The sequence below is a fragment of the Mus pahari genome, chromosome 5 (genome assembly GCF_900095145.1).
Source record: "Mus pahari chromosome 5, PAHARI_EIJ_v1.1, whole genome shotgun sequence".
Taxonomy (NCBI): Eukaryota; Metazoa; Chordata; class Mammalia; order Rodentia; family Muridae; genus Mus; species Mus pahari.
The window spans coordinates 153,382,487-153,410,114 of NC_034594.1; the positions used below are offsets into that span (position 1 = coordinate 153,382,487).

Sequence of the window (27,628 nt, forward strand, 5' to 3'; positions counted from 1 at the left end):
TAAGAGCACCAACTGCTCTTCTGGAGGTCATAAGTTCAAATCCCAGCAACCACATGGTGCCTCACAACCACCCGTAATGAGAGACAAAAAAACTCTTTGGGCCTGAGGGAGTGGGGCTTGGGAGTGGGGGTTGAGTGCAGGGGTAGGCAGTGCTGGAGCGAGCAGGGCCTGGAACGGGGGCCAGAGCAAGAGGGAGAAGGGAAGAGGGAAAAAAATGGAAATCTGTCTCTGCCTGGACAAGGAAGGCACCTAAGAATCAATGGGGATAACCTTAGCTGTGACTTGCTACACTGGGGATACGGAACCTGAAACGGCCACCTCCTGTAGCCAGGCAGGATTGCAGGAACCCCTGTTGAGTGATGATAAGAGTCACCAACCCAACCACAAAACTTTAAACCCAAAATTTATCCACAAATATATGAAACTGTCACAGAATGTGGAAGAAATAAAGGGACTGGAACAGAGACTGTGGGAATGCCCAACAAATAACCAGCCCAACTTGAGACTCACCCCATGGTCAAGCACCAATACCTAACACTATTAATGATTTTGTTATGCTTACTGACAGGAGCATGGCTGTCCTCTGAGAGGCTCCGCCCAGCAGTTGACTCAGACAGATACAGACACCCAGAGTCAAACAGTGGATGGAGCTTGGGGTCGTTTATGGAAGAATGGGAGGAAGGATTGCGGGCCCTGAAGAGGACAGGAACTCCACAGGAAGAACAACAGAGTCAACTAACCTGGACCCCTGGGACTCTCAGAGTCTGAACCAACAACCAAAGAACATACACAGGCTGGACACATGCCTTCCTGCACATATGTAGCAGATGTGCAGCCTGGTTTTCATGTGGGTCCCAAACAACTTGAGTGGGAGGTGAGGGGGTGGACAGCTATCCCAAAAGCTGTTGCCTATATGTGGGATATGGTCTTCTAGCCAGGCTGCCTCGTCTGGCCTCAGTGGGAGAGGAAGCGCCTAGCTCTAACCCTCTTGGAGAAGGGGAGGGAGGCTAGGGGCATTATGGGAGGCAGTGACTGGGAAAGAGGCAATGAGTGGAATATAAAGTGAATAAGTAAAAAAATAAAATTAAATTGAAAAAGAGAAAAAAATAAGAAAGAAATCCATCTCAAGCAGTGGAGAGAATCTGCATTTGGGCTGCCTGCTTTTGGACCTATGCTCTGCAAGCTGAACTACACACAGTGCAAATGCATAAGTGACAAGGCTGGAAAAGTTGACATGTTCACTTCATAGTAACAGCTGGATTTTACATAGTGGGTTAAGCCATTTAAAAATGCAGTTTTGAGTGGTCTGAATGGCCTGATATTGATGTTAACTACACTGTTTATTTACAGGACCCTAAACTTATCTTACACGACAGTATGGTCCAATTCAATCCACCATCTTTAGAGATTTATGTAATTTTAAATCTTTTTGACTCACTTAACATTGCCAAGGAACAAAATCTGGACAAAACAGTACTCCAGATGTATACAAAGATTTGCTTCTAAGTTGACAATAAATGTCTTTATTCAGGCATGTTATTTCAGTACTTGGAAGGTTAGACATAGGAAGATCCTGTGCTAGGCTACACAGTAATTCTCTCAAAAGACCACAGGAGGAAAGAAGGGAGAGCAGAAGGGAAGAGAAAGAAAAAACAAAACAAAACAAAACACCTGTCTTCTATATCCCAATAGAAAATAACTATAAACAATAAGATGCAGCAACCACAGGATCCCATTTGAACCCCAGCACCAATGTGGCAGCTTACAACCATCTAACCCAGTTCCGTAGGACCCAACCCTTGTCTGGTCTCTGCAGGAATCAGTTGCAGACATACATGTAGGCAAAACAGCCATGGCTGGGTTTCTCCAAGAGCACAGCCACCTTTTCTACACAGCTTGAAAGTGCCTCAGGAGCTTAACAGCCCTCAGGAAACTTCTAATAGTGCAACCATCTAAAAATTACCCTCACGTTTTAGTTTGGAATCTAGGTATTAATTTTGCACTCCTAAGTTAATATGGTCAAGAAAAGAAAATCCTTACAATTAATACCTATTACATTCTGCACAGCAGTATTTCAAGAAAAACATCCTGGGAAACGATGGCATAGACGCCTAAACTCCTCAGCGAAAGATATAAAAGATTTGCTTCCTTAGGTTCATCTCCTGGCCGTCTAGAAACTCTTCTCCCAAATGACCCTAGGCCATTCCTAACCAGTTTTGCCCAAACAGTTCTTTTATCTTTTCCACAAAATCCTTTCTTACTTTCCTTAGCTTTCTAGACAGAGCAAGATCTCTTTTCAACTCTCATGGCATACTTTATAGGATAATTAGGGCTTATTATCTTTTGCTCAGTTGCCTGGATTTAAAAAAAAAAAAAAAAATCAATACACAACAGGCATTTTATACTGGCTAAATAAAAGTGGGGATCTCACACACAGCTACTAGAAAAACAAACTTAAAAAAACCTATAGAACTCAGAGGCCATGAGTTGATCCCAAACTCTTTTTCTTGTGTTATTTACAACAATTTGCCATTACTAAAAATATGCCTATTTGAAGGTAGGCAATTAACAAAGTAGCAGTTGGTCTATTAGTATACTATTAATTAATAACTAATATTAATTAATAACTATGAGATAAATTATCATAAAATTATCTCATATTCTATAGGACTGGAACTTCTGCTGGACCTCACAGGCAAAGTTAATAATAGACCTTGAGGTTCCTTATGACTACAATATGCACTCAGCCCATTTGTTTAACCTATCTTTAAGAGAACAATGTAGCCAAGTATGGTAGCACAAGCCTTTAATCCAATCACTCCTGAGGTAAAGGCAGGTAGATTTCTGAGTTCAAGACCGGCTACAGTTACACAGACCAAGTCTCAAAAACAAGCAACAAAAAAAAAAGAGATCAATGTAAACTACAACCTTGCTTGCCTTTCATTTCCCAGATAATCAACTTTCACAACATAAGCTAACATATAGCTGCAACTTTCAAATGTATGCTTCCATGCCTGGACCCAAAGCAATGTGCATGCATGTGTACATGTGTGTGCTATGACAGTCAGTTGCTGAAAGTAGAATGACAGTGGCTTCATAAATATCTACCAGAAAGATCAGGTGCCACACACAGAGTCCTTGGTAGCATCTGTTTGTTGTCTGGGTCAGTTGGCATCACTCACTTCATTCCTTGTATAAAACTCTGTTAAAACATTTCTGTGGGGCTCCAGAGATGGCTCTGTGGTTAAGAGCACTGACTGCTCTTTCACAGGTCCTGAGTTCAAATCCCAGCAACCACATGGTGGTTCAAAACCATCTGTAATGGGATGTGATGCCCTCTTCTGGTGTGTCTGAACAGCTACAGTGTATTCACATACATTAATAAATCTCAAAAAAAGATTTCTGTAAAAGTATCTTCTATTCCTTCCCTGTGTGATGTTTTTTCATCTGTCATTTTTTAAAAAAGCCCTTTGTTGGGGACAGACATAAATACAGGAACAGATTCACAAGACAGCAGCATTAAGGCAGGCAGATTCAGACTCAGACAACAGACAGACAGGGAATGGCAAACATCAGGAACAGGGAGAAGTGGAGAACTCAAATCTGGGCTCACTGTTGATTAAACTACAATAAGAGGAAGTGCTTATGACTTCTCTTCCTATAGGGTACCAATCAATTACTCGTCACTGAGTTTACCACGAGTGTGTTTAAAATGACAGCGTATACATTATTACAATCAAATATTAGGAAGTACATTAAGTAACAAAGTAAATGCAGTATTATCCCGTAATAGAGAAATTTCAAATACTTTTATTTCCTATTATGATTGCAGCAGATATCTTACAATATTATTAGTTCAGAATGCTGGTAGTCATTATCTGCTACTAAAATACAGTGTTAATAAACGAGTATTATATATTGTACCTCTATTATGTTGAGAGCCCACATTTCAATATAATTAGGTTCCTTAAGTGATTAGTGTGTAATTTATAGTACGTGTGTGTACACCCAAAGGTAGGTGAGATAACCAGGCTGGTTATGTATTTTGGCTTGTGTATTTACAACAGCACCGTTTTAAGACAACTGATAGTTGTCAGACTGTTAACTAGGTATTATAGTGCAAGAATGGTAAGAGCTCCTTTACACTGGAGAGGGCTCTGCTTTCCTGCTTCCAATTACAGCATGTCATATGGAAGTAGCCAACAAGTGCCCATCTCAATTTCTATTTTTCTTTCTAGGGTGCCTCTGAATATGGGCTGTGTGTGCTATATGTCCAGACACTTGGGTGGGATCACGTGCTGTGGCCTACATGTCAGGAAAACTTTGTAAAGCCAATTCTCTCTTTCCACCTTTACAAAAAAATATCAGATCTCCAGGACGGCAGAGTGATGCCTTCATCACTGAGCTATCCTGTTAGCTCCTCCTATTAAACTCAAAATACATTTGAGGCCAATGCATTCATCTAGAGTCAAAAGCTATAATTAGCTCTGTGCCAAGTTTATTTATTATTTACTAAGATCTTAGGTGAATGTTTAAAACACGTGTAGTTCCTTAACCTATTTGAATTCACATTCTGTTTTGACTGACAGACTGGCTATGTATGTATGTTCAACTAGTTAAAAGAAATGAACACATTTATATCTGTAGGTTATCTAGTAATAAAGACAATTCTGAGTAGAGAAAATTTAGCACTTAAAACCCATATGCAGTAATTTTCTAATGTCATCACTAGGGAGACTGCACATGGGACCCCACTGTATCATAAGTTATCCTCACACTCAATACTTCACCCCAGTTTCCTCATCGCAATTCAAGACACTGTATTTCAGCACCTCCAAGTAACTCAGACAGTCAAATAATGCATACCAACTTGGCACAATCTCTAGTACTATATGTACAACTGGAATAATATTAATCTATGAACATAAAAAAAGAAAAACGTGCCGGGCAGTAGTGGCTCACGCCTTTAATCCCAGCACTTGGGAGGCAGAGGCAGGCGGATTTCTGAGTTCGAGGCCAGCCTGGTCTACAGAGTGAGTTCAAGGACAGCCAGGGCTACACAGAGAAACCCTGTCTCAGAAAAAAAAGAAAAAGAAAAAGAAAAAGAAAAACACAAACAGGAAAAAAATTAGAAAAAAGTGATTAACATTGTCAGGAATGATGATACATCTCTATCTGCCCAGTGTTCAGGAAGGAATTTCTACAAAAGCCTTGGAAACTGAATAAGAACCTGCCTCAAAAAAAAAAAAAACAAAAACAAATAAATAAATAAATAAATGGATTAAAAAAGAAAATCAACTGACAAATATGATCAAAAAGGGACTTGCAGAAGACTTACACATACATATTTTAAAACTAAATAGGCATGTAGCGGGGCAGTGTTGGCTCACATTTTTAATCCCAGTACTCAGGAGGCAGAGGCAGGTAGCTCTGAGTTTGAGGCCAGTCTGGTCTACAGAGTGAGTTCCAAGATAGCCGGGGATACACAGAGAAACTGGTCTTAGAAAATAACAACCAAAAGGTAACTAGTAAGTTAAGATTCAAAAATACCCTTTTAGGGCTGAAGAGAGAGCTTCGTACTGTTACTCTGGCAGAGGACCTGGGTTTAAATTGTTGGAATCTACACAGTGGTTCATAGCCATGAATAACTTGGATCACATGCATTCTTCAGGCCTATGCAAGTAAGGCACACATACAATGCACATGCTGACACACACAAACATCTAAACTATGTAAGTATACACACACACACACACACACACACACACACACACACACACACAAGAATACATACCGGATCAACTTGCCATATGATAACTGTGGTATCCTTTGATCCTGTTGCTAGTTTAGTGCCATCATTAGAGAATTTACAGAACCACACTTCATTACAATGCTCTGTAAGTATCTGTTGAGTGTAACAGGGAAACTGCCTCCTAAAACAAACAAATCCGCACATAATTATTCTTTCAAAGCATATTTCAGCAATAATGAGGACATTTAACAACTGAGAGAACGTTTGGAGATCACATCATAAACCTCAATATAAATATGAGTGCACTTACAACTCAAGAATCAAATTTACTTTCGTATGTTGAAAAATAAAACACTATTAATCACGTTTCTTTCAAGCCAACTTGAATGGAAACTGTTAAGATAAAATCTACTTCAACCTAAAGTTTACTTTTTTTTCTACCTTCTGAAAGCTACTTGGTCTGATTAAGACAACATATAAATAACTATTATTCAGGAATTGTTTACCCACTTTATAGATGAATGACGGTTGTTCTATAAGGAATTAGGAACAATGTAGCATTTTAAAGCATATAAAATTGGTAAGCTATCGTCAAAGATTTGGTGTGACAAAAGAAAATGGAGGGGGCAATGAGATGGGAAACTGCCTGCTAGTCAGCTGACCTACTGACATCCCTAAATCCCAATGCTGCCCCACTGCCTCCTCATACGTGCTGTGACACACATGCACACACTCATTAAAAACTAATGAGAGGGGCTAGCAAGACGGCTCAATGGGTAAAAAACTTGCTGTCGAGCCTGACAACCTGGTTTCAATTCCCGGGACCCACATGATGAAAGGATCGAAACAACTCTTGCAGGGAATGTGTTGTGTTTCAACTGCATATGTGTGTGCATCATATGCATGTCCCATGTACCTGTGGAAAGCAGGAGAGGGTGTCAGGTTCCTTGGAACTCGAGTTCCTTGGTACTATGATCCAAACTCATGTTCTCACCAAGAACAGCAAGTGATCTTTTAACCACTGGGCCATCTCTCCAGACCTCCAACTCCATTTTGAGACTGGTTCTTACTATTATAGCTCAGTCCTATCTGAAACTCTTCGTCTTCCTGCCTTAGTCTTCAAAGTACTGGATTAATAATAGGCAAGCAGGTATGATTTTTGCTGAAGACCACACTTTTAAATTTATCACCAAAGACTTCAACAGTCTTCTCTATTTTTTTTCCCCCAAACCAATAAATAACAGAAACTAAGATAGTGGCATGAGCCTATGGTCCCAGCACCTCAAGTTCAAAAGTGCATTGGTATGCACATAGAGAAGTGCACTGCCAACTCATCAGCCTAATAGGTTACAGTTAGCTTTAGGAGGTAATACTTGGCAACTTTAAACTTTTAGATTACTTAACTAAAAAGTACATCGCCGGGCGTGGTGGCGCATGCCTTTAATTCCAGCACTCGGGAGGCAGAGGCAGGCGGATTTCTGAGTTCGAGGCCAGCCTGGTCTACAAAGTGAGTTCCAGGTCAGCCAGGGCTATACAGAGAAACCCTGTCTCAAACAAACAAACAAACAAACAAAAAAGTACATCAATATTAAAGTTATTTTTCTGAACTAAAATTACACATATTTGTATTTTATTAGGCAAGTATTGGCATGCAGTACCAAGTATTGTATGCGACTTCTTTCAAAGGATACTGTTTTAAACTTTACTTTTGTCTCATGTATATGGATGTTGTCTGCATCTATGCTTGTGTACCCTTGTGTGCAGTGTGTACACAGACGTCCACAGAAGATAGAAGAGGGCACTGGACGCCCTGGAACTGAAGCTAGAGACAGCTGTTAACCATGCAGGTCCATGTAGGTGCTGGGAACAAAACCTGAGCCCTTCTCAAGAACAAATACTCTTAACTACTGAGCCATTCAAGAATATTAGTCAAACTAATTTGACAAGAGAAATTTTATCAACACCATTTTTATAAGGCTCAAAAAGCCAAGTATCTTATCAGATTTTCACAAAACTATTAGTACCTGAAATACAATTTGAGCCCAAGATAAACTGCACTAATTTTCTAAATGTCAAGTTTACATATTTTTTAAGATTGAATTTCAATTAAAAAAATGTTTAAATGCCTAAAGTTAATCACAGTAAAAAAATATTAATTTAGATTAGCAAATTACATTTTGCATAAGGACTGACTCAAAATTACAGGGCATAAATTATTTCATCTATTGATAGTTGTCCGTTATTTTATTATTATTATTCAATCTTTATTAAGAAAAGGCAGGGCTGGAGAGACTGCTCAGTGGTTAAAAGCACATGCTGCTCTTGTAGGAAGACCCGAGCTCAGTTCCCAGCACCTACATGGCGGCTCACAACTGTCTGTTACTCCAGCTCTAGGACATCTGGCACACCCATCTGGGCTCTGTGGGCCCAGGCATGCACAAAGTGCACAGGGTAGGACATTCACATGTGTAAAATAAAATCTTTTTTAAAAATTTAAAAATAAAGACTACAGTAACATGCAAATTTAATGGCCTTTTTCAGATACACAACTGATAGTTGATGTCTGCTTTCAAATAAATGTAAAATTTATGATGGTATTAAAAATTAGTACCGCCGGGCAGTGGTGGCATATGCCTTTAATCCCAGCACTTGGGAAGCAGAGGCAGGTGAATTTCTGAGTTTGAGGCCAGCCTGGTCTACAGAGTGAGTTCCAGGACAGTCAGGGCTACACAGAGAAACCCTGTCTGAGAAAAAAAAAAAATCAGTACCATGTGAAAGAAAACAGTTAAGTGTAACATTTTGACCAAAGTCAATCTTTAAATTGTGTATACAAATATTTGTAATAATCCTGTACTAAAAAAATTAACACTTATAAAGCAGTCTATGAAAAGATACTTCCATTAATTACTGGTGTTTAAAAAAAAAGCTCAGAAAATCATTTATCCTTTTTCAAAAGATCCATTCTTTACGAGTCAAATTTAACCCAAACTATGGGCACATAACAGACAAAAGCCTCTGCTCCAGTGCTTACAGGGTGTCCAGTCATGACTCAGCAATTCTCCATGCCATGACTCAGCAATTCTCCAGAGAGGGAAGAATGGGCCACTCTCAATGTTTACATGTTATTTTTGAGAATTTCTAGTGCCAATGCTAAAATCTACTTTCTAGAAGTATCAACTTTTCTTTTGAACACCTCCAGCTAAACTTAAGAAATTAAATTGAGGCTCTACTTTCCAGTTTGGCAATGAAGGGTACAACTTACTGAGTTAATGCCTGGTGTTAATCTCTTAGTGTCCTTAAAATCTACCTCTAGAATGAACAGCGGGGGCTGGCTCCTGGTTTTCCGGCTTGGTAAACTGGGTAGATTCTCCCTGAGATAGGAAATTCAGGGGTGGGAAGAAGGCTTGGCAGCCTGAACCCCATGTAAAGGCCAGGTGGACATGATGACCAGCCTGCAACTCCAGCCTTGGAAGGTGAAGGCAGGGCCCCTGGAGCAAACTGGCTAGAGACTTGCTGGGAGTAGTGAGCTCCAGGTTCAGCGAGAGACCCTGTCTCAAAAGAATAAAGTGGAACAACAACTGAGGAAGATTCCCAACACCAACCTTGGGCCTCTACACAGATGCACCCACATGTACATGTATATGTGTTCCCACACACAAGTGTCCACACATGTAGAAACATTCACCCAAGCATATATATCATACATGTAAAAAAAAAATAATAATAAAGAATTTAAGTATAAAAAAACAGCCTTAGCGGGTCTGAGCAAAAGGTAGAGAAAAATCTATCTGGATCTGCTATGTTTAACTAAAGCAATAGCCAAACTGCACTCAGGTCTGAGGCTCAAGAGAGGAAAAACTGTAGCTTTGCTGTTTCCTGGAGTCCTCAGCTTCACGGGGAGAAGCACCTATGGGAGGAGGAGGAGGAAAGAGAAAACCCTGGACACAAAACTGAAGGGGCAGGCAGGGAACACAAGCCCTGGAGGGTCAGAGCATCAATCTACAGCTTGGGATATTCATTTCAAAGAGTGCTCAAACACTGCAGAAAACACAAGATACACTGAAAAGAAAGCAGCTGCTCATTAAACAGACTACCTACCCCTCACCAACATCAACACATTTTATGTTGTTTTCTCTGTAGGCATTAATACTAAAGAAACCTGATTAAGAAGAATGAGAACATGGACAAAAGAATTATACAGCTGGTCATGACTTGAGGAGTTACCTTTGAAGGTAGGTGGTGAACGGGAGGTACAATTTTTTAATTTTCTTATTTTTATTTTTATATGTACGGGTGTTTTGTCTGCAAGTATGTCTGTGTATGAGTGTGCCTGTTTTTGTTTTTAAAATCATAAAGAAAACTCAAGGAACAATTACTTTAGGAAAATAAGAACTTTTCAGTCCCAGAAAAATTTCAGAATGCTTTATCTGTGGACTGAGGTGCAGCCCTGTTCCCAAGGGGAAGGATGGAAAAAGGAGACTAATATTTATTGGTTCCACAGACATTGCTATCTAGGAATAAAGGAGTTTGTCTCCACCCAGGAAGGAAAGGCTCTCACTTTCCGATACGCCTGCCACCAGCAGGTCTGGCTTCACCTTTCAGTGTCCCCAGCAGAAATGAGCCACAGAGACTTTGGTCTCCAAGTGTCTTAACTTTGATAAGTCTCCAAGCACCCACAGGAGCTATGAAACAAGGGACTGACTGCACAGCTTTTCAGTCCATTATCTCCCTCCCACCCCAATTTAAGCCAACAATTATTTAAGAACCTCCCAAACAAGTCAAAGAACAGTGTTAAGGAGTGGAGGGGCTAAAAAACGAGCTGGTCACTTCCTAGCAGAGTAGTACCTCACACAACCCATGGCCCAGCACTGCAGACGAGCACTATTTCCTAAGGACAACTGCACAGATGATTCTTCCCTTCTAAGTGTGGTGAGTGATATCACAACTGTACACACAGGCAGATTACAGGGCTGGGGATGTGGCTCAGTGACAGAGCTTCTGAATAGTATTTGAAAGCACTTAAGTTCTATTTCCCAGCACTAATGAAATACAAAAACCAAAGTAAAACAAAACACCTCATTTAAACACACCTCAACATTATTTTAAAGCAGTATCATGTGCGTATGTGTACACAATATTTATATTTACTGTAAGTTCCTTTTTGACTCACATACAACTTCTGTCTTTCATTACTGAAATTCATTACTTTCATTTATTCTTCAATGAATGTCAGCAGAAAAAAATGTCAGCTGCCTGCTTTTCTAGAGTTTGAGGGGGTTTTTATAATTTCTATCTTGGTATTTTAAATGTAAAGTTCTGATTTAATTTTGGAGAGCATCATTAAAACAGAAAAGACACTTTTACTAAAAGAATACTCAACACCAAAAGACAAACTTGAGTCCTGTTCCTGGCTTTGTGAACACGAGCTCAGAGGCAATGCTCGCTACTCTAGCCATTTCTGGAGCCTTTGGTTACAAAACACACAACTCTCATTAAGGAAAAGTTTCCAAGATATTTATATGCAGAGAATTAATTTGGTGCCCAGTTAAACTGTTGAACACAGGTGACCAAATTTACAGACAAGAACACAGGACACTGGCCTTGGGGCTTCAGCTCCCAACCATGGCATATCATGAACATAAGCTTATACAACAGAAACTAACTTTTTTCTTCTTCTTCTTCTTTTTCTTTTTTCTTTTTTATAAACTATTTTTTTTTTTTTATCATTTTTTTCCTACTAAGTTTTTCATTTTAGTAGTCCTGGGTTTTACTGTGATTTAAGTGTCAATCAGGTATGAACTGTTATACAGGTATACAAAGAAACCCTAGAAAGTGTTCTAATAAAGTTCATAAATCCATCTGTAAAATGCTAATATATTTGAAAATATAAGAAAATTTCTCTTACCTACTACAAACATGATCTATAAGTAGAGACACAGAATCTAGATTATTGTCAAGTTTGGTATTGTGATATAGGCACCGATCCCTTTGTAGTTCCACCGCCTGCCGCAGGAGAGTCTGTAAACGCCGTGGGGGAAGCATCACTGATGGTGGTAAATAGGCTTTAATAAAAGATATTTTAAAAAAAGAGAAATAAAAATAATAATAAACTGTAAAGTGTATATAAGACATTTACTCCTGCTGTTCCTTTCCCCTCAATATTACTGTTTCCTTTACATAGACAAGCTTAGGGAGACAACATAAGGTAAAATTTCCTGTACTCAAAGGCTACAGTGACACAGTCACTAAGAAGGAACATATTGGCTGCATCTTGAAGGTAGAGTTTCTAGGGAAAAACACCACATACAGAAAAATACCATAAAAGTGAAAGGGAGGTGAATAGAAAATGTGATGATGTTTATGTATCAGTAGACGACCAGTTTAAAAAAAAAAAAAAAAAAAAAAAAAAAAGCCAAACCACTGACTGGTCAAGTTCTAGCTGCCTCCAGTGGCTACTAGTGCCCAGGGAACTGTGGAAACTCATACAACAGTGTTTTAACATCAATACAAACGTATCCCAATCCTCATGCACTCCTCCAGGGAATGTGGAGTGTCTGTTTTCTGATTCCTGAGATCTCCAGTCTCACTGCAACACGACAGAACAGCGTGATTTGAATAGAAAGGAGGTATTTTATATAAAGATATGGTAGAAATGAAATTCCCAAGTCAACTCCAAAGTGCTGTAAGATAACTGGGAAAAACAATTTACCTAAAGAAATCAATCTGGAACCCAGCTAGGCGTGATGGTGCACGCTTTTAGTCCCAGCACACAGAAGGTAGAGACAGGTGTACCTCAGAGTTCAAGGCCAACCTGGTCTAAAAAAAGGGAGTCCGGGACAGTCGGGGTTACAGAGAGAAACCCTGTCTCAAAAACACAAAACAAAAAATAGAAAAGAAATCTGGTCCCTTTTAAAGAAAAAACAAAACTGTAAAATGCTCTGATGTGAAGATGTGGCTCACGTCGTGTTCTCTGCCTCGAGTACCCTTCTTCCAAAGGAAACCCTGAGAGCGTGGCTAACTAATCCCACCACAGGCAGAGTGCTGAGAGCAGCACTTCTCACGGACTCCAGCTTACAGCTGCTGGGAATCTTTGGTTGAAAGGGCTCTTTAATGGTCCCTCTTCTTCCACAGGCACCAGTAACATGACTAAGTAGATGCGTCCTGTTTGTTCTCCACCATCTACTTCTGACGGCGGAGGAAATAAACATCAGAAATGGCTCTTACTCTGAAGTTTGTCCAGCAGTTTGGACCGGGACGCCGTCCCCTTGCCTTCCCATTCAGCTTTTGCCCGCAGGTCTTCGGCATGGCTACACATCAGATACCTTTAACAGAGTAGGGAACAAATCTCAAACCCTTTTCCTTGGAATGAAATTGAAAAACAGTTGACTATTTTCACAATCAAGTTCTTGCTTACACAAATCAAGAAACACATTTTTACAGTGAATTCAACTTTGTAATACAATCTGGTGTCTTCATAAAACTAAAAGGAAAAATAAAACTGAGGTAATGATAGTACCGAAAAACCTAATACTATTGTTGCAATTAAAAGTATTCCCTGCCGGGCGTGGTGGCACACGCCTTTATCCCAGCACTCGGGAGGCAGAGGCAGGTGGATTTCTGAGTTCGAGGCCAGCCTGGTCTACAAAGTGAGCTCCAGGACAACCAGGGCTACACAGAGAAACCCTGTCTCGAAAAGCCAAAAAAAAAAAAAAAAGTATTCCCTACTGTTGTTGGTTTTTTTTGTTTGTTTGTTTTGTTTTTCCCCTTTTAGTTTTTTCAAGACAGGGTTTCTCTGTGTAGCCCTGGCTGTCCTGAAACTCACTTTGTAGACCGGGTTGGCCTCGAACTCAGAACTCTGCCTGCCTTTGCCTCCCAAGTGCTAGGATTAAAGGAGTGAGCCACCACCGCCCGGCTTCCTTCTGTTATATATGTGATTATGCTCCATATTCTCAGTACACACTTCATCCGAGGCCTGTAACTATCCCATACGAAGCAAACACCATTATCCTAGTTGCATAAATGAAGAAACCGAGACATGGAAGGCTTAGGAAGTAGTTTTGAGGGGAGGTAGGCAATATGGGAACACAGAAACCCAGGCATTCTAGTTGCATTGCAGACCATCTCTTCAGCACTGAGCTAACTAACTACACAGCTTCTTTTTCTACTGTAAGTACTAAAAATACAAATCAAAATGACTTAGGGACTAAGAAGCTGATGTAGTGGATAATGGCACTTGCTTTACGTATATATGCCTGAAACCCCAACATTATTTCCCACTATGTGCAGAGAGTGGTATAAATGCTCGAGATCCTCAACTCTGGGGAAGAGAGAACTACCTCCTGAAGGGAGCCTATCTCCAACCCAGCTTTTCTCAGGAAACAGGACCGACCAAAAGAAGTGAAGGCCTTTATTCAAACTTGGATGTGAGAGCTGGCAAATAGCATTCCTGGGGGCTCTGTCTGGTGCTCTGTCAAATATGCCAGTGGTATAAAGGACAATTAAGGCAGCAAGGGCTAACTGAAGAGAAGGGCTCGCTCTGCTCCCTACTGCACAGGGAAGACTCTATGCTGCCTCTCAGATGCCAGGATCAATCAGAGTCTACGTAAACAGAGCACATTGTCTTCTTGTTATTTAGTGTGGACGTATAATTTTGGTTAATGAAAAAACTTTTTAGAAAGTATAATTATACCTAACATGCCTATGGAGAAATTGGGTATTATGAATATTGTGTCTCTAAACTAGTTTTGGGGAGCCAGTGAGAGGGCTTTGCCAGTCAAGGCTTTTTTGAACATGAGCCTCCCCTTCCAACCCAAGTTTGATCCCTAGAACCCACAAACTGGAGGGAACCAACTCACACAAGCTGTCCTCTGACTTCAACACGAGCATGTACGCCACACAGTCAGTGAAAAAAAAAAGAAGAAAAAATAAAAAAGCAATGTTGTAAGAGAATTTAATGTCAGTAGCTAAGTGGAAAGAATGTGTTCTTTTACTTTTTAAATTTTGCAAAAAGCACATGCCTATAACCCAAGCTGCTCCAAAAGCTGAGGTAGCCAGAGAACCTAAAGGAGAATGTCTCAGAATAAAAGGAGGAAAGGGACTGGGGACATGGACCTCAGTGATGGATGCTTCCTGGTAACACATGGAATCCTAGGTTCAATCACTTCCAAGAGTGGGGTCAGACCCTTTACAAAAATATACATCATTAATCTTTGGGGTTTAGATAAATATGCTTATGGGAAGTGAAACAGTAGAACAGTAAAGACACACCAGTGCCAAGAGGTAATTTTTTCTTTCAAAAGCACTTCAAAATAAAAACTAAAGTATATGTTCTGGCCCTGTGTGGTAGCTGAAACCTTCAATCCCAACACTTGGGAAGCAGAGGCAGATGGATCTCTGAAGTTCAAGACCAGCCTGGTCTATATTGAAAGTTATCAAGGCCGGAGAGATGGCTCAGTGGTTAAGAGCACTGACTGCTCTTCCAAAGGTCCCGAGTTCAAATCCCAGCAACCACATGGTGATTGTGTATACAGGCACTCTCTGTACCAGAGCAGGAAAGAAAACACCAGCAACATGTGAATGGCATTAGCTGGTAAATGGAAACACCTATGAATAAGGTAACTAGAAATAAATTGTAAGCCACAGCATCAAAGTATCTAGCAGACTTTAAAATGACCCACTTCACTCACATTAGACATACTCCAGATGCTGAGACCATATTACATAGTAAAAAAAAACACCATGAAGAATAAAACAGTGATGGTGAGATGGGTCAGCAGGTAAGAGCACTGATTGCTCTTCTGAAGGTCCTGAGTTCAAATCCCAGCAACCACATGGTGGCTCACAACCACCCATGAGATCTAATACCCTATTCTGGTGTGTCTGAAGACAGCTATAGTGTACTTACGTATAATAATAAATAAATCTTTGGGCCGGAGTGAGTGGGGTTGATCGGAGCAAGCAAAGGTTCTAAATTCAATTCCCAACAACCACAAGAAGGCTCAAAACCATCTGTACGGCTACATAAAATAATAAATAAAAACAGAACAATTGGTCTGAAGACAGGACATTTGGGCTGGACATGCCTATTAGAAATCCAAGTGGAGACTGTTGAATGTGTGATTAGATAGAGCACAGCCTGATAAGTTCAAGGACACCTGGTCTATACAGTCACTTCCAGGATAGCCAGGGCTACACAGTGAGACCCTGAATCAAAACAAAACAAAACAGCATACAGTACTAAAGGTACAGCAGAGGAGGAGGTCAGCTAACGAAAAGACAAGAGCCCAGCAGGATGGAGCCCAGCAGGATGGCACACATCTTTAACCCTAGCACAAGAGTGACAAAAGCAGGCACATCTTTTATAAATTTTAGGCCATCCTGATCTCCTTTGGGAGTTTCAGGCTAACCAAGGCTATGTAATGAGATCATGATTCAAATACACACATAAATACAACAGAAAAATAAAGGCTATGCAACCATTTAAGTGACTGATAACTTTGTATGGAGAACACTTGTATGCCCTTTATTGCTTGTTGTGATCCAAAGCCATGAGGTTTGTTTTCTTCTTCTTCTCTTCTCCTTCTCTTTCCTCTTCCTCCTCCAGGTCTTGAAATAGTACCTTCATTGGCTATATGGATTTCTTCCCCCCTTTACCTATTAAGTATCTCAAATCTTAATATGAATATCTGAATAGCTTGGGCACACATAAGTAAATTTATCCAGCGCTAAGAATTTAGTAATGTCCAAGTACTTTCTATCTTTAAAAAACTTAATGAAATATAACTTCAGTTAACAGTAAACTTTTTTTTAAAGATGTTTTTATTTTATATACGTAAGTACACTGTAGCTGTTTTCAGACACACCAGAAGAGGGCGTCAGATCTCATTACGGATGGTTGTGAGCCACCATGTGGTTGCTGGGAATTGAACTCAGGACCTTCCAAAGAGCAGTCAGTGCTCTTAACCATTGAGCCATCTCACCAGTCCCCAGTAAACTTTTATATATATATATATAAAATAAAATGATGATGATAATAATAATAATAATAATAATAATAATAATAGCCCCTTCATGAGTCTGGAGTCCAAGAACCCCACTTCCTTACCCACTAAAGACATGGACGCTGAGTCTGGAGTCTAAGAACCCCACATCCTTACCCACTAAGGACATGGATGCGCTCGGTGTTGTATTTCAACGGCGTCAGTTCGCAGCGTAGAACTTGAAGTGCCTCCAGGACCTTGCCGTCCTCCAGGTATTCCAGGTACTTCTGCTGCAGCAGCAGAAACTTCATCCTCTGACATGACAGAAAGCAGCAGTCAGGGGAAAAAGTTGCTGGAAGTTTCAGAAAACGTTTGTGCCTAAACAGAACAGTAGAAACCATCTACTATGCCTTCTGAAAATAATTTTATAAAGCTTCATGATGACTCAAAATATATGGTTTGTGAGTCATGGTAGGGTCAATATGACTGCTCAAGGCTACACATCAATACAACTCTTTGAATGAATGAGTAATCTCCATTAGTGACTGAGGCATTAACATAAGAGAAAAATGAATGCTGTTCTTACATTTCCTTAGAATTTTAAATCTTATGTATCAACATTTAAAACTATTCCAAGAATTCCAAATTTGCTTTTCAAAATTTCTGACTATCTCAACTGGACTAGCAGCAAGCTTTGAAAAGGCTAGTGAGAAAAATGCCAGTTAAGAGTCACTGCAAGTCATGATGTAGCAGGGGCACAGTTCAGTGGGACAGTGCATGCAGAGTATAGAGAGCTCTGGATTTGATTCTAGCACCACAAAAACAACACTAAAAACCCTAAGCGGGCTGGTGAGATGGCTCAGCGGGTAAGAGCACCCAACTGCTCTTCCAAAGGTCCTGAGTTCAAATCCCAGCAACCACATGGTGACTCACAACCACCCGTAACAAGATCTGACGTCCCCTTCTGGAGTGTCTGAAGACAGCTACAGTGTACTTACATATATAAATAAATAAATAAATCTTTAAAAAAAAAAAAAACCCTAAGCAAGAACAGACACACTGTGAAGGAGAGACGCTCAAGGGACTGGAAGGCAGGGCTGAAGAGTAGCAGGAGCCCACCAGAATTGGGCTTATCAGAAGTCAAACGGGCTTTCTCAAGATACATACTAAAGGCTGGTATGCAAAAGTTTGGAGATCCTGTAAGTGAACTGGACAAACACAAGCTCACTCGCTATCTCTATGGTTATAAAGACAAACTTACATCAGAAGGCTGGGTTGATGGCCTGTAGGAAGATTCAGTATCTGTTATGTCTATATATTTGTAATAATCTGTTCACTAACATGTTTAGCAACAAGGCACAGATGAATACTATTTATTCTCTATCCACAAGGATAAAACATGTTCAGGTTATAAGACACTCCCATTTTTTTCCAAAGGGAAAGGTTTGGTTTTAATATTTCTAATGTCACATCATCATCTTACTCTAAACTTGAAGGTGATGATCAGTTCCCCAAGTCTCCCTGGACAGGAGCAGCATCTATTAACATTATGTCTAGGACGGCTTTTTTTTTCTTTTTGGTTTTTTCAAGACAGGGTTTCTCTGTGTAGTCCTGGCTGTCCTGGAACTCACTCTGTAGACCAGGCTGGCCTCGAACTCAAATCCGTCTGCCTCTGCCTCCCGAGTGCTGGGATCAAAGGCGTGTGCCACCACACCCAGCTCTAGGAGGGCTTTTAACTCCAACCTAACCAAGGCCCACTGTAAGGACCTCCTCACACTTTTGCAAGCACAGTGACAGAGAATAAATGTTCGTCACATTCAAAAGCTCCACAGGAAGTCAGAGTGCTCTCTGAAAAAGTTTTCTAAGTTGTTACAAAATGATGTGCAGAAATTAGCATGTAACAACACAGTGAGAGTATAACTGCTTTATAAGATTTTCACAGCCGGGCATGGTGGCGCATGCCTTTAATCCCAGCTCTCGGGAAGCAGAGGCAGGCAGATTTCTGAGTTCGAGGCCAACCTGGCCTACAAGGTAAATTCCAGGACAGCCAGGGCTGTACAGAGAAACCCTGTGTCTAAAAAAAAAACCTTTTTTTAAAAAAAAAAAAAAAAAAAAAAGATTTTTACATTAAGTAGTATCTAGAAGATAAAAATTATTCTACTGTCTCAAATACAACAGTTTATTTAATAAATCCTCACCTGACACAAAAAATCTCTTATATAAACCAAACAACTATTTAAAAACATCCATTGTAAGACACGTTACTTATGTTTGGTAATTTAATCTTAAAACTTTTAAAAGGTAAGACAAAAAACAAAAATAAACTTTAAGACCTACTCCTGGAAGTGGGAAAATTGCACTTACCGATTTTACACATAAAGTTAGACTAATCCTAAAGATTCAGACACAGACTAATTACCAAGAGGCTTTTAAAGTGTGTGTGTGTGTGTGTGTGTGTAAACTTAAGCTTATTTTTATATGTCAAATAAAAAATACTTTGAAGTTCATCAGGTGACAAAGCACCATGATGGAATTTCAAAATCTTAAAGAGGGGTTGGGGGATTATAGTTCAAGTTATTAGGGCTCCTCGTCATCTTCTGAAAACAAACTTAATTTTACAAAATGAAGCTTCTACATTATTAGCATGGTACTCAGGTTTCATCAATTTAGTGTATTTTTTTTTCTTGTTTTTCGAGACAGGGTTTCTCTGTATAGCCCTGGTTGTCCTGGAACTCATTCTGTAGACCAGGCTGGCCTCGAACTCAAAAATCCACCTGCCTCTGCCTCCCAAGTGCTGGGATTAAAGATGTGTGCCACCACGCCCGGCAATTTAGTGTATTTTTAAATCAAATGTAAAACAATGTCATATGCAACTAGTCATTTCCTCACTAAATTTTCTCAGAAATTGAGAATTTAGGAAACATTCTTTTTCCTTTTAGTTCTGGGCAAGTCTTTGATAAATTATTATTAATTAAAGTCCTAGACCTTCTCCCTCCCTCAGTCCAGCACGTCCCAGTATGCACAGGGACAGCACTCAAATGCTACATATCCCTCACTTTCTCATCTAGATCTTGGCAAAGATGGAGCGGGATAAAGAAGGGCAAACACCAACTTCTCTATGTGCAGGGGACGCTCGCAAAGCAGTCCAAGAACAGTTTTCTGAGTCATTTCATCCACATTAAGATAACCAACACCCTCAAATGGCTGTCAAAGCTTGGTCTAGTGCACACCAACTGACATGTTGCTAGACCAACACAGCTAGAGAGCTTGTTGAGGAAAAAGTCTTCCTCCGTCTGGAACTTTTCCTCAGCTTAAGCATCTGGCACACATTAACAATTAAATGAATTGTACCTTCCTAAATTTTAAAGCTCAAAATATAAGAAGACACACAAGAAAATAAAGACCTTTGGATGCACAACTGATGGTCGGTCCTACAAAGTTAAAAGCCAGGCAGCACTGAGGTGGGCTCACACAGGGATCTTTTCTGCCTCTGTCTCTGCCTCTCTCTCTGTGTGTGTCTCTGTCTGTCTGTCTGTCTCTCTCATTTTTAATCAGAAACTCTTGAAAAGAAGCCAGAGGGTAAAGAGCAACGAGGAAACTTCCACTTTCCAGTTAGACCCCTAGAAGACGATTTATTTTAGATCTCTGATTTTTCAATGTCTTTGAACCCAACAATATTTTCCTTTTTTCCTTCCTTCCTTCCTTCCTTCCTTCCTTCCTTCCTTCCTTCCTTTCTTTCTTTCTTTCTTTCTTTCTTTCTTTCTTTCTTTCTTTCTGATTTATTTATTTCATGTATGTGAGCACACTGTTCAGACACACCAGAAGAGGGCATCGGATCCCATTACAGATGGATGTAAGCCACTATATGGTTGCTGGGAATTGAACCCAGGACCTCTGGGAAAACAGTCAGTACTCTTAACCACTGAGCCATCTCTCTAGCCCTCCTCTCTTTCTTTTAAAATCCTGAAATTGAAATATATTCTTGGACCCTCCCACACCTTGCCCAGTATCTGAACCATTGTTCTTTCCCCACATTAATAGACTAAATTTAACACTGAAGAAAAACAGAAACAATATACACATGGAGCCTGACTTTGTGATGGCTTTAACTCTGGAATAATGTTTTAATGCAAATTTTCCCCATCAAATCCTGATTCCAAGGAAAGGAGAATTATAATTAAGCTACGGATCTCAAAGCTCTTTCTTACTTAACTTTATGAGTTCATTTTTGTATGTCAAGTCAGTATTTTTCCATTTTTGTTTAGATTATTACTATTACACTTTTGAGAGAAAGATTTTGTAAACAGTAATTTTCTGTTTTTAGTCTCAAATGCCTATCCAGATTTATAAGACATAGCTGAGCATATCAACTCAAACTGACTGAAAAATGTTAATTCGTGACCTTAACATCTAAAACCCACACCACTTACTATTCTGAGTGTAGTAGGGCAGGGAAAGCAAGGGAGCAAACTCCATCGATACAAACATTCAGGCTTAGAAAACAAAGCTCAGCCTAAAGGCTAGGGCTAGGGCTCAGCAGCAGAGCACTAGCTAACCCAGACAAGGCTCGGCCTTCAATTCCCATCACAAGAAATGATAATAATAGCAATGTGCTGTTTGAGACTATAATGTCATTAAGTGTTGGGGTAAATAATTAAGTAATTATGCTAAAACCCACGTAGTTGTCTTCTAAGATATTATTATAAATCCCAGCTTGTAATAAGCCATCTTCTAGCAATGAAGTTGGGAAGGAACAAACAATATCAGAAAGGCAAAGAACTGCTTCAAAAAATGCTGACCTAAAACGTCATAGCAATCGATTCCTCAGTGCTTGGGGGAGACAAAGTCGGACCCTTTCTTTGTATAAATACCTAAACAGTTTGATGGTGTGAGGCTCAGCCAGAGATTTTATCTTCATCCCTTATTAGACGCTACAATGTTCTACAGACTGAACAGGCTGTAAAAAGAAAGGGTTCCTCCTTATTCTCTATAACTACCTTTCTTCAATTCACACGTTGCTTCTACTTAAGTTTCTAAGGAGTCATAATCTAAATCCAAACAGAAGTCTCAAACTACTATAAATCAAGTTTTAAAAGAAGTGAGTCTATTACATTTTTTACCACTAGGGTACAGACACAATTTGAATAACCTTAAAAAATGAAAACATACTCCAAGAAATCACATCAAAATACTCCACAATAACTTCTTTATAGCCACCAATAAATCCCAATCCAGATTTGGCCACTTTATTTTGATTTAGCTCACTCAGTTTGAGCCAAAAAAGAAATGTAAAAAACTTTCCAATTAAAACATACTCAGGTTTTAAAGCCCAGACATATCAATTGAGGATACTCCCTAATTCCTGAAAAAAATTTAATCCCTTCAAATATGGATGCTTAATTACTTTAAGTCATTTTTATTTTTAAATTATACTATGGAATTCTTAAGTTAAATCATTTGACTCGACACTGGTTTAAATTTTTTAATAGTTTGGGTATTTATTGAAAGAATGATCCGTGAATTTAACTAACTTCATGTTTGTCATACTTCTTTAGACCTTTAATTTGCCTGAAGCCCACTTTCTAAAATTATATTATTGCATAGAATTATATAAAGAATTTCTAATTATTTTGCAACAAAGGTTTTTAAAAACAAACAAGCCATGGCTCTATCAAGTTTATAAACAAAGATAAGAAGGGTTACTGTTTGACCCAATTTTAAAAAGGAAATGCTAATGGTCACACACTAGCCTTTAACAAACGGCTGCCTTCCTACTTCACTTCCTACTCTCTCCTTTGTCCCTCCTCTACCACACAGGGAACTTCTTTTGACAATACATGAATCAGCTACAAGTTTATAAGCCAGCAGCTGATTCTTTATGCTTTCCAATCACTCACACTGTAAAAAACAAAACAAAACTAAACCAGTCAAGGTTTATGAAAGAGACTAACAAGGGTAAACTATTAAACTGATCTTGTCTAGAGTATAAGGATGGGCGAGGAGGGCTCAATAGCCAAGCCTGCACCTAACCCTCCCAAGGTGACACTATCATACAAACTTTCACACCTGTCATTCCTATAACTTGAATGAAAGAACATGGTGGGCACATCAACAGTGTAATTAGACTTAACTATGTAATTCTAATTCCAACAATCAGAAAAACCAATTTATCAGCTTCTTCAGGCTGTACAGTATATACACCCAAGTATATTTTTACTTTAAAAAACACAGTATTTTGAGTGATATAAAAGTATATTTTATTCTTAACCCTAACATTAATAAGGCTCCTATCAACAGCAGTAAAAGCAGGAGAATCTTTAAATTTTTAATAAAGCTTAAATTACCAATTCTTTCAAATGACATTTACTAAGTATGACTTAAAACAGTTAAAAGTTCATAGCTTACAATCATAAACAACTCATTCTTATTTATAAATTATATAAAATTTACTTTCAAGCCTCTTAAGATCAAATGCCTATAGTTATCAACAACCTAAAATAAGCATAAATGTGAAACTAAGAACAAAAGTGTATTTACCACAATTATTCCCAACAACGTTTGAGAGATTTCAAGTGCGCCTCTTACCACAATAGCGTGAGGAGAATGCACTAAAGGCTTTAGTTCATTCAGGTCATTTTCTGCCTGCAAAAAAAAAAAAAAAAAAAAGATATAAAAGAAAAACAAGAATGTCACAAAATTGCCGTCAAACATGTAGCTGTAGCTCAGTCACACAGCTCTCCACCCTACTTTACCTTATCCCAGTCTCCTTCCATGACATGATTTCGGAATTTGGTAGCAGAAGGATGCTCTAAACGACATCCCGACTCTTGCATGAGGAGATCAACAGTCTGGCTGCAGGAGAGAGACACTGTGAGAAAGACCCGACCAACCTCAGGGCCTTGCTCGTCCTAATAAACAAGTGTCTACAGCTTCATGAAGAAGGAAAATAGCTTTAAAACCCTTCAAAAAGTAAATGCCACCTACATTTCAATTTAAAGCCTTTCTTGAAACTGGAAATAAGTAAGTTCTTCCTACTTTTGCCATTTAATGTTTCAGAAGTTTAAAAGAGTATATACAATTTCTAAAAACATGCTCTAACACATTGGCTAAATAAAAACTAGGGTCTAGACATTATCTATGGCACAGCACTTTGAAAGATACAATACAAGGTGGCAGATGGCCTGTGTTAGGTAGAGCTTTCCTTCCAGATATTCTGCTGGTATGGAAATCCTACTAGGTCAATCTTCACAATGAAAACGAGTCCAGCACCCCAAACCCTTTCCTTTCTCTCCATACTAAAAATAGCCGATTTACTATGCTGCAGGCTCCAAACAGTCACGAGTTATTTCCGCCTGCTGCTGTCAGCTTGCTGCTTCCCTCAGTAATATATTCTGTTAGCATTCACAAAATTTATTTTCACACTTATCCTTTTCCTTGGGGACTAAAGTGAAATCTTTCTGGATTTTTCTTTGGGAGCTGTTCATGGTTTCTTTAGTGCTCTCTCAACAGTGCAATTATCAGCTTGGGAGTGGAAATACTTGTGTCACTGCTCTGCCCCTTTCCCAACAAATACACAGGCGCGCTCTCCACACACAAAGCAAAACCAAACAAAACCAAAATCCCTGGTCTGGTCGCCTTCAAATTTGCCTTGACGCTAAGAAACTGCTGCTTGTTCACTCTGTCAGCTCCTGTCTCTACCACCTTCACTCAGCTCCAGGACACTCCCACCAACCCTACCTCAGCTCCCTCAGCTTTTCTTTCCTGTGTGTACAAAACAGTTGCGTTTTGGATGAACCCACTGTCTACCTTCACCCTATGTTAATGGCCACCCAAACTGTATTTGAAAACCAATGATTCACCAGACCAGACATCACATTTTCAAAAGGCAACCTTCTCGGTTTTGAAGTGGGATTTTACTAGTGCGAGGCCTCTAGTGTGTACACGTACACACACACACACACACACACACACACACACACACAGAGCCTCTGTCTGCATGACTTCCACTGGGTATCTGACTTCATTATTCCCATTAGATTTACTCGACAGCCTCTTTCCAAATTATGCCAGCCCCTTAGTTCCCATAAACACTTGTAGGCGACTGTCCTTCCTGATTGGTAGTTTGCCTGGGCTGTTGTCGGTCAGGGATGGGGGTGGGGAGGTGTCCCACAAAGATGCCTCTGAGACACACTTGAAAAACAAATCCTCCAAGGTTCATTATTTCCACCGCTCTGATCCACCCATCCCCCAGCATAAACTCCCTCGGTGTCCGCCTTCTCGGAGGGACAATCCAGCTCTGGAGGTGCGTGGGGAGGGGTCGCCCTGGGCTTCCACTACCCCTCCCCAGCCCAGACGGCTCGGCTGGCCTGAAGACTTCAGGCCGATTCCTTTTCCTTGACCTCCCCTCCGCTCCCCCCAGGGCTGTCTGTCCCCGGCCTCCTGCGCACTGGGCCCCGGGGTCCCCGCAACCCACCCGGCGGCTCGGCCCCCGGCCCGGCCCTCACCAGTTGTAGGACGGACACTTACTTGAGCCCTAGGCCATTAAGGTGCTGTCCTATGAGCCTAATGACATCCTCATCGGACTGCGAGAGCCGCTTCTTCTTCTTGAGGCTGCTGCCCAGCTCGGGGGTGGCCTGGGCGGCGGCGGCGGTGGCGGAGGCCGCGGCGGCCCCGCCGGGAACCCCGTTATTGACACTCAGGCTGTTGCTATTGTTGCCAGCGGCGGAGGGGGCGGCGGGCAGGAGCCCGTTGGCGTGGGCCAGGTCCCCCGCGGACGTCGCCGAGGGGGACGACTCCCCGTTCTGCGCCGACAGGCAGGCGAGCTCCGGGGTCTGGCCCTGGCCCCCGCCGCCCCCGCCGCCTCCTCCCGCCCCGTTGGCCTGCATGGTGCCGCCGCTGACCAGGCTGTGGCCGCTGCTCCGCTGCGGGGCGGCGGGGGCGGCCGGAGGCAGTCCCACCACCACCACCACGGAGGAGGAGGAGGAGGAGGAGGAGGCGGCCGGCGAGGGCGAGGGCGGGGGGGGGAGGCCTGCTCGGCCGGCCGAGGCCCCGGGCTCTCCTGCTCCCTCCGCCGCCGAGGCTCGGGGCTTCTTCCGCGGGGGCGGGGAGGCTCCGCCGGCGTCCGAGTCGGAGGAGGAGGAAGCGGAGGCCAGAGTTTCCTCGCCGAGAGAGGCCGTGGTGGGAGGCCGGCGGGGCGCGGCGGGGGTCGGCGGGGCGGGAGGAGGGGGAGAAGGAGGACCGGGCCCTTCCCCCCCCCTCCGGAGGCGCTCGCGGCGCGGCCCGGGGGCTCGCGGGCACTGGGGGGGCGCGGGCCCGAAGCTGGGAGCCCCGACGGCGGCGGCGGAGGCGGCGGCGGAGGCAGCGGCCGCCTCGGTGCTCGGTCCGCGCCGCTCCGCTCCCTGGTGTGTTGATTCTTCCCCCAGCTGCTGCCTAATGGAGTCCGGGCGCTGGCGTCACAGGAAATGCCTATACTGCCCTCCTCGCTCACTTCCGGCAGCAGGTATGGAACCTATAGGGGGCTGTCACCCGGCACGTGTGTGTCCGGCAGCCGGGGTGAGGCCGTGGGGTGAAGGCGAGGGTGGCCGGGGGTGGGGAGTGGGGGTCCGGCCCCGGGGGGAGGTGCGACCCAGCACGACCTGGCCCGCCTGTGCGAGGCCGCCCTGGCTCCCGGGTCAGGCTTGCGAGCTCGGCCCGCAGTAAGTTCTCAGCCACCCTCCGAGGGTGGCAGGGTGGGAGGCGGAGATCGCGTCCTCGCCGTGCACCCGGAGTGACCCAGAAAGGAGCGAGCGGCCGGCGTGGAGGGGGCCGCAGACGCACTGGCACGGGCCAGGGTGGGGCCGCCGGCGGCCTGGTTTTGCAGCTTGTGACTTCGAGCACAAGGGTGTGCTAGGCCCCTGTCCACCGGCTTCGGGCTCTGCACCCAGGATTTAACCACTGCCTCCGTTTAGGGTGGACACACTTGAACTTGCACAGCCAAGCACCACACACAGTTGTTGTATCCGTGTCAGCCCAGGACAAGGGAGATGACAGCAGAGCAGAGTGTGCTCCACCCTGGGAAGGCGAAGTCGGCTGTAAACTGCCTTCCCTCTGGGAGGAAAAATAACAACTCGTGGGGGGCAAGAAGTTTCAAAGGCCGAGGGTGTGTAGAGGCGCTTTGCTTTGGAGTTTTACTGGGTTTGTTTTTGTCTTTCTTTTAAGTGCTCGCTCAGATGTCTTGTTCCTGGTTCCTGCTACCTCTGACATGGGTGGGATTGGGGCACCGGTTCAGATTCGGGTTTGAAATTTTCAAGTGGCCCGAGTTTCACTGTCCCAATGCTTTAAACAGCTTTCTAGAGTGGAGAAACACAGCAGGAGAGAACTGAGCTGTATGATACTAAGTGCCAAATGACCCCTTAGTCAGTTTCATGTACTTGGGTCATAGCATGTAGACCTGGTGTGGACAGATATTTTTCCTGACATGACTTGCTTTTGGGAGGAAAAAAACAACAATAACAACAAAAAGACCAAACAAACAGACCTCAACAGCCTCAAGCAATACATCTTATGTTTCTAAAGTTTACAACACTCGCAGCTCAGTGATTTTTAGGTCTTTGGGGACAGCCTTTTTTAAATTTAGAAGTGTAATAAAAATTAGCCTATGATTTGTCAAGAATCCTGAGCTCTCTTCATCTTGAGACTGGGAAGAGAGACAGGAAGACCAGGGCTGTCCTACAGAGATCTAGCTTTGTGGCTGTCGTGCTTTAAATATGCTTTCAGGTGTCAGCTGTAATTGCATGGTGACTCACATACCATGTTTGTATTCACCTGAGACAGACCTTGGTTGTAGCTGAGGTTCATAGGGCACAGACGGTATACCCAGTAGAGCCCGAATTACTAGATAGTTAATGCCCTCCTAGAT

At 41.9% G+C, this 27,628-nt stretch overlaps 1 protein-coding gene across 4 annotated transcripts in view; it reads right to left on the bottom strand.

Moving 5' to 3' along the window:
* Nucleotides 1-26,168, bottom strand: part of Wdr26 (WD repeat domain 26) — a 45,179-nt gene extending 19,011 nt beyond the window's left edge. For 2 of the 4 annotated variants that reach the window (XM_021197495.2, XM_029538305.1), the window contains exons 1-7: nucleotides 25,258-26,168; nucleotides 23,484-23,583; nucleotides 23,269-23,373; nucleotides 16,909-17,045; nucleotides 12,977-13,074; nucleotides 11,658-11,814; nucleotides 5,795-5,933 (exon numbers count right to left, since the gene is read on the bottom strand). In XM_021197495.2, the coding sequence (XP_021053154.1) occupies nucleotides 5,795-5,933; nucleotides 11,658-11,814; nucleotides 12,977-13,074; nucleotides 16,909-17,045; nucleotides 23,269-23,373; nucleotides 23,484-23,583; nucleotides 25,258-25,616 (1,095 nt within the window). In that variant the 5' untranslated portion in view covers nucleotides 25,617-26,168. The remainder of the gene's footprint in view (nucleotides 1-5,794; nucleotides 5,934-11,657; nucleotides 11,815-12,976; nucleotides 13,075-16,908; nucleotides 17,046-23,268; nucleotides 23,374-23,483; nucleotides 23,584-25,257) is intronic. The other 2 variants (XM_021197494.2, XM_029538304.1) reach the window with 1 other exon arrangement.
* Between the last annotated feature and the right edge of the window lie 1,460 nt (nucleotides 26,169-27,628).